Source organism: Staurois parvus, unplaced genomic scaffold, assembly GCF_062004578.1.
Source record: "Staurois parvus isolate SC_StPar_1 unplaced genomic scaffold, SC_StPar_1.0 ptg000092l, whole genome shotgun sequence".
NCBI classification, from domain to species: domain Eukaryota; kingdom Metazoa; phylum Chordata; class Amphibia; order Anura; family Ranidae; genus Staurois; species Staurois parvus.
The window spans coordinates 2,710,923-2,718,588 of record NW_028317888.1 but is presented as its reverse complement, the minus strand read 5'-3'; the positions used below and the strand labels follow the sequence as shown (position 1 = coordinate 2,718,588).

Sequence of the window (7,666 nt, the reverse complement as noted above, 5' to 3'; positions counted from 1 at the left end):
TGGTATGGATAAGTGGACTGTAGGGAAGGGAAGGTCTTACTGGGGATATGGAAGGGAAGTGCTTCCATCTTGGACATATTTATTTTGTAACCCAACAGTTTGGTAAAGGCAGATAATGTTTGGTGGAGCACTGGAAGGGAAATATGAGGTTCAGTCAAGATCAAAAGTCATCTACAAATCGTGATAATTGATATTCCCTGTGACATAGGGGCACCCCGTGAATGTCCACACTCAAATGTATAGCAGCTGCTGGGGGTTCTAGGCTCAGAACATATAATAGGGGTGAGAGAGGATACCCCCGTCTGGTGCCATTGTTCATAGGAAAAGAAGAGGAATAGGTGAATGAGAGCTTGACCTGGGATATGGGGTGACAGTATAAGGCCCAGATGGCATTTAAAAAAGTGCCTATGAAGCCAACGCAAGTCAAGGATACTACCATGTAGGGCCAACCTAACCTATCCAACTCCTCTTGGGCACCTGAGCTCAATAGCAGTGCAGGCGTCTGTTTTGTTGAGATTGTCAACCAGGTTTATCGCCCGTTGGGTGTCGTTCCCCGCTTGTGTAGTTGGGATAATCCCAACCTGGTCTCTGTGGATAAGTCATGGAAGGAGCCGGGAAAGACTGTTGGCTAGAATCTTTGTGAAAATCTTATAATTGGAAATAATCCATGTTATCGGACGGTAATTATCTGGGGAGGTGAGCTTTTACCGGGCTTTGGAATGACTGTGATGTAAGAATGCATAAAGTCTGAATGGGGAATCCCCCCTTGAGTAAAGAGTGATAAAGGTCTAGTGGGGGGCCAATATTGGAGAGAATTTCCTGTAATATTGATAGGAGTCCATCCGGACCTGGAGATTTATGAAGGGGGAGTTTGCTAATAACCTCCATGAGTTCCTCAATAGTTATTAGAGATGAGCGAATTATTCAAAAATTCGATTCGGCTGATTCGCCGAATTTGCGGAATAAATTCGATTCGATGCGAATTTATTCGCTGCGAATTTAACTTATTAAAAGGGTTTCTAGGCTTCAGAGAGCCTTTATATTAGTGCAGAACACTGTACCTTTAATTTAAATGCCCTTGGAGTCTGCTGGGGAAGAGAAATAATACTGTCAGTCAGTATGACATGCAGATGAGTGCCGTCGATCTTAGAATCACCGCACACTTCACTCATTTGGGCAGTCACGGGGCACGACGAAGAAGATGAAGAAGAAGATGATGAAGAAGAAGATGAAGATGATGAAGAAGATGATGAAGAAGAAGATGATGAAGAAGATGAAGATGAAGAAGATGATGAAGAAGAAGATGATGAAGAAGAAGAAGATGATGAAGAAGAGGATGAGGAAGAAGAGGATGAGGATGAAGAAGAAGATGAGGATGAAGAAGAAGATGATGAAGAAGAAGATGATGAAGAAGAGGATGAGGAAGAAGAAGAGGATGAAGAAGAGGATGAGGATGAAGAAGAAGAAGAGGATGAAGAAGAGGATGAGGAAGAAGAGGATGAGGATGAAGAAGGATGAAAATAAGAAGAATTCCAGTACAGCAAAAAGTGTATCTGCAGAGAGCTCCGCTATTTCTGACAGTTCTCTGACAGTTCCTTCACATTTACAGCGGTTGAAACATTGTATCTATTTGTTTCCGAATAAAAACATCTGTATCCTAAATGGAAACAAATAGATACAATGTTTCAACCGCTGTAAATGTGAAGGAACTGTCAGAGAACTGTCAGAAATAGTGGAGCTCTCTGCAGGGACACTTTTTGCCGGCTGTAGAAGGGATGAAAATCGGCCGATCGGGAAAAATTTGATTCGTGCATCCGAAGTTTGCTAAGATTCGGTGCGAATCGAATTTTTCCTAATATTCGAAACGAATTCCACTTCGCCAAGTTCGATTCGCTCATCTCTAATAGTTATGTCAGAGATAAAAGTTTCAGATCAGAGGAGTTCAGTTTGGGTGTCTGTAGAGGCAGTAAATCCATCAGATGTTTCTGGACTATAAGGTGGGTGCTCGCCCGCTGTAAGGCCGTCATACAAGTTATGATGAAACTCGGCACAGGTCCCAGCCATAGTATAGGGGCAGTAAATGGGGGAAGCGTCTTGTTGGAATGATCAGTGGGGGATGGATTGTGGTGGCCTAGCTCTGACTTTGTTCTCCATCATCCTGTGTGACTTATTGGATCAGTCATACAATTCCTGGTGAGTCCAGAGATTTAGGTCCCGTATGTCTATCTAGTTCTCTGATTTGGTGGGATGACGATAAAGCTGCTCCTCTCTAGTTGGTGTAAAAGAAGGAGTCTGGACCGATTCTTATCATGTTTCAGGCGGGTGAATGTGGAAATGCATTGACCTCAGAAGAAAGCTTTATGTGCCTCCCACAGGGTAGACGCCTTGTACACTGAGCCAGTATTAAGCTGAACAAATTGGTCAGAGCGGAGGGAAGTGTATCCTGGATTTCTGGGACCTGAAGGAGGGACTCATTTATACTCCAGTGGTGGGATTTGGTTCCTGAGTCAGAGATCAGTATGTCCAGGATAACAGAAGCAGATCTGACCAGGTGATAAGGGGGCAGATAGGAGGAAGTAGTCCAAGCCAGAGTACATTTTATGTGGGGTAGAATAAAAGGTGTATTCATTATGGGTGGGGTGCTTGAGGCAGGTGAAGTCTGCTTTATCCACTGTAGGTGGCAATTGTCCCAAGTAGCACCACAGCCTAGAGAGGGAGTCCAGGGGAAACACAGCTTCTCTATGGTTTCCTGGGGCAAATGAGCAGCCTTCTGGTTGGCTACACTGTGTCCATGTGACCCTTGGTGGCCATCTTGGGTAAGCAAGGTCTTTATAGGTCCCTGCTCCCAGGTTTTGGCACTCATTTTGCGAGTGGCTAGTGTAGGGAGAGAGACCCTGCTTGTTAGGGAAAGTAACTAGGGCTAGGGAGAGTTCCTAAAGTGGAGGGAGAAAGGCAACAGACTTGCTAACCTGGAAAGAAGCCTCCCCTCTTGGGACCAGACTGACCAGGCAATACATCACCCTCTGAAACAGACACTGTCGGCACCTTTCCTCAGCCACATCTTTGACTGGTTTGAACTGTGAGTTATTTCACTAAAGCGTTGCTGTCCTATCAGGGTGTTTGTAACATTGGAATTCTGCTCAATACAAGTTCAAGTTTTATTGTAACAAGACTCTGTGTGTTCACTGCCCCCGCACTGCACCGCTCCACGTGCTTAACCCCTTTCCCTCCAGAGGATTTCCCCCCATTCCTGACCAGGCCATTTTTTGTGATACGGCACTGCATTACTTTAACTGACAATTGCGCAGTCATGCAACGCTGCACCAAAATGAAATTTATGTCCTTTTTTCCTCATAAATAGAGCTTTCTTTTGTTGGTATTTGATCACCAATGTGTTTTTATTTTTTGCTCTATAAACAAAAAAATCTGAAATTTTATTTAAAAAACTATATTTTTTACTTTTTGCTATTAAATATGTCTAGTAAAACAGAATTTAAAAAATCTAATTTTGTTATAAATTTAGGCAAAAATGTATTCTGCTTCATGGCTTTGCTAAAAAAAATCTCAATATGTGTAAATTAATTGGTTTATGGGAAAATTATATCAGTATATATATTGCAATTTTTTTTTTTACTAGTAATGGCGGTGATCAGCGACTTATAGCGGGACTGCGGCGGGCATTCTGACACTGGGGGGGAACTGACTTGGTGTCACTGACATCCCCAGTGACACCAATACAGGGATCAGTGCTAATAAAAAGCACTGACACTATACTAATGACACTGGGCAGGAAGGGGTTACCATGAGCAATCAAAGGGTTAACTGTGCGTTTCACTGTGTGCATGCTGCTATGCAGTGCCATACAAAGCAGTGTGTAGGAGCTGACGGGAGAGATGTGTGTTTATACACAGGTCTCTCCCCCGTTGGAGATACTCGGTGATCACCGGATGCCAGCGAGTAATCACTGTATGGAACCCAGTGACTAAAAGCCGAGGAGTGAATGGCGGTGCAGGTAGGGCGTGCGCCCCCACCCGGAACTACAACACCATGTATATATAGGTGATTTTTGCGCAGCCATGCCACCCTGTAGCAGTATTTCTTCTATAGGGGGAAGGGAATCGGATAAATTGGTGTTTTATTGGGATGACACCATGGAGAGCGTCTTTTCCTTTGTCATTCTACTATGTCACACTGAGTCTATCTGCACAGCGATCTGATGGGACACAGCACCGCCATCATCTGACATGGGGGTTGGAGGAAAGCTGGAGATCTCGGATTGATAGAAGTGCTGGGTGACCCCTCAGAATTGGGGGTCATAGTATTCAGGGAAACCCCCCGGTGCTGTACCCCGAGGTGCTGTGTGCTCCATCATGAAGAAATGTTGGTGACATCCACATCTGTCATTTCCCTCATCATCAGAAAACCACACAATTCAGCTTTTGGCTTCACATTTGCTTTATTTATTCAATTTGTGGTGAAACATAAGAGATTGATAGATTTCCATCGTACTATTGTATTGTGACCACTTCATCCATGTCTGTGGGGGCCTCTGATCTCCTTATGAACTGTTTCTTCCATGATGAAGATCAGCCATGGAGTATATCTGAGGTGTATATCAGGGTGTGCTTCTTCCCCACATGAGAGCTGGGATGTCCAGAAACATTCATCTAGAAGACATTTCCCGCACTCAAGGCACTAATACACCTCCAGGGTTGTGTGGGACCCCTGATGTACAGGAAGACAGGACTTCAGTGAGGAACATTTCCCTCACTCAGGACAGGAAACTGGCTTCTCCCCCATGTGAGATCTTTGATGTGTGTAAAGATTGGACTTCTGTGAAAAACATTTCCTGCACTCAGGACAGGAATACGGCTTCTCCCCTGTGTGAGATTTCTGATGTCTGGAAAGACTGGAATTCACTGAAAAACATTTCCCGCACTCAGGACAGGAATAAGGCTTCTCCCCCGTGTGACATCTCTGATGTTTGTAAAGACTGGACTTGTCTGAAAAACATTTCCCACACTCAGGACATGAATATGGCTTCTCTCCAGTATGAGATCTCTGATGTATGTCAAGACAAGACTTCTCTAAAAAACATTTCCCACACTCAGGACAGGAATATGGCTTTTCCCCTGTATGCAATCTCTGATGTGTGTAAAGATGGGCTTTTAGTGAAAAACTTTTCCCGCACTCAGGACAGGAATACGGTTTCTCCCCTGTGTGAGATCTCTGATGTTTGTAAAGATTAGACTTCTGTAAAAAGCATTTCCCACACTCAGAACAAGAATATGTCTTCTCCCCTGTGTGAGATCTCTGATGTCTGGAAAGACTGGACTTCACTGAAAAACATTTCCCGCACTCAGGACAGGAATAAGGCTTCTCCCCCGTGTGACATCTCTGATGTTTGTAAAGACTGGACTTGTCTGAAAAACATTTCCCACACTCGGGACATGAATATGGCTTCTCTCCTGTATGAGATCTATGATGTATGTCAAGACTAGACTTCTGTGAAAAACATTTCCTGCACTCAGAACAGGAATACGGCTTCACACCCGTGTGAGATTTCTTATGTGTGTAAAGACTGGAATTCTGTGAAAAACATTTCCCGCACTCAGGACAGGAATACGGCTTCTCCCCTGTGTGAGATCTTTTATGCACATTAAGATAGTATTTAGAACAGAAACCCTTCCCGCATTCACTACAGGAGAAGCTCTTCCCTGTTGGAAGGCCGGCCCGGTCCCGCACAGTCTGAGGTTCCTCAGGATACGAGGAATCCGATGGTCCATCTACACTGGGTGGTGCCGGATGGACATTGGAGGGAGCCGGGTTTTCTCCTGGACTATACTGTGTGATGTCCTCATCTTCTACTTTCCAGTCTGGAGACAAAGTGAGACAATCCTCGGAGGTTTTCCTCATCTCTCGGCCATGGACTAAAATACAAAGACAAAGAGGATTACTAGACAGGAGCTGATTGGCTCCCCCAAACCAGGACTCCGCCCACATCAGGCAGCTTGGTCTCTGAGGAGCTTACAATTCCACCCTCAAGGGAACTAGGAAATGGCTCCTCTGATCTCCTACCAGGTCATTTCTTTATTCATGGACCTTAGTCAGAGAGTGAGGAAACAACCAGAACTGTCTTTTATAGGAGGGACAGTGATGAGGGGATTATAGGACGAGGGTCCCCACCCCCTCTATCACTCATCGCCATCTTCCCAACACAAGAAGTACTGCACTTCCTTATTTAGTCCATGATTTAGTCATGAAGAACAGCGGGGCTGAGCCCCACCAGAGGTCAGAGAGTGAGGATGGGGGGAGAACAACCAAGATGAAGACTGGACTGATCCTGAAGACCACCATCATTGGGGTATTGACTCCTCCCTCATTATCACTTTCTGTTTAAGGGTCCAAAGTTGGAGGATGTTATCACATTATTATCACCATGTAAAAGTCTGTGCTCCAATCACATCATCCGATATAAAATGTCCAGCTGGGAGGAAATGGGAGCAAAAGAAGTAAGGACTATTTAATGTACAATTTATTATATCAGAAACAAAAGTTAGGACTATACAGTCAGATAATGTAATGTACAACACAGAGTATACAGTGGAGACAAGAATGATTTGACTTCCTGCAGATTGTGTACGTTTTCCCACTTACACAGAAATGAAGGTTCTGTCATTTTTATCATAGGTGTATTTTAAATGATAGAGACAGAAAAATCCAGAAAAAAACACAATACAAATGTTATAAATGGAGTTGCAGTTCAGTGAGTAAAATAAGTATTTGATCCCCCACCAACCAACAATGATTCTGGCTCCCACAGACTGGCTAGGTGCTCATGTGGTCACAGATCAGTCCTGTCAATATAAGAAGGTGCTGCTAATGACAACTCATTATGTGTATAAAAGACACCTTCCACTGAATCTCTTTCTTGGGCACCACCATGGGCAAGACCAAAGAGCTGTCAAAGGATGTCAGGGACATGATTGTAGACCTGCACAAGGCTGGAATGGACTACAAGACCACCAGCAAGAAGCTTGGTGAGGAGACAAATGTTGGAGCGATTATTCACAAATGGAAGAAATACAAAGTAACCACCAATCGCCCTCCTTGGTCTGGAGCTCCATGCAGAATGTCACCTCATGGGGTAAAGATGATCATAAGAAAAGTGAGGGATCAGCCCAGAACTACATGGGAGGAGCTTGTGAATGATGTCAAGGCAGTTGGGACCACAGTCACCAAACCATTGGTAATACAATCCGCTGCCTTGGACTGAAATCCTGCAGAGCCCGCAAGGTCCTCCTCCTCAAGAAGGCACATGTACAGGACTGTCTGAAGTCTGACAATGAACATCTAAATGATTCAGAGAAGGATTGGGAGAGAGTGCTGTGGTCAGAGGAGATCAGAATTGATCTCTACGGCATTAACTTGACTCATCGTGTTGGAAGGAAGTAAAATGCTGACTATGACCCTAAGAACACCATCCCTACAGTCAAGCACGGAGGTGGACACATTATGCTTTGGGGCTGTTTCTCTACTAAAGGTTCAGGCCAACATTGCTGCATTGAGGGGCCAATAGACGGGGCCATGTATTGTGAAATCTTGGATTAGAACCTTCTTCCCTCAGACAGAACACTAAAGATGGGCCGTGGATGGGTCTTCCAGC

At 44.5% G+C, this 7,666-nt stretch overlaps 1 protein-coding gene across 1 annotated transcript in view; it reads right to left on the bottom strand.

Moving 5' to 3' along the window:
* Positions 1-4,603: 4,603 nt before the first annotated feature.
* Positions 4,604-7,666, bottom strand: part of LOC149468122 (uncharacterized) — a 162,572-nt gene continuing 159,509 nt past the window's right edge. The window contains exon 7 of the mRNA XM_089670678.1: positions 4,604-5,647. Coding sequence (XP_089526804.1) covers positions 4,768-5,647 — 880 coding nt within the window. The 3' untranslated portion in view covers positions 4,604-4,767. The remainder of the gene's footprint in view (positions 5,648-7,666) is intronic.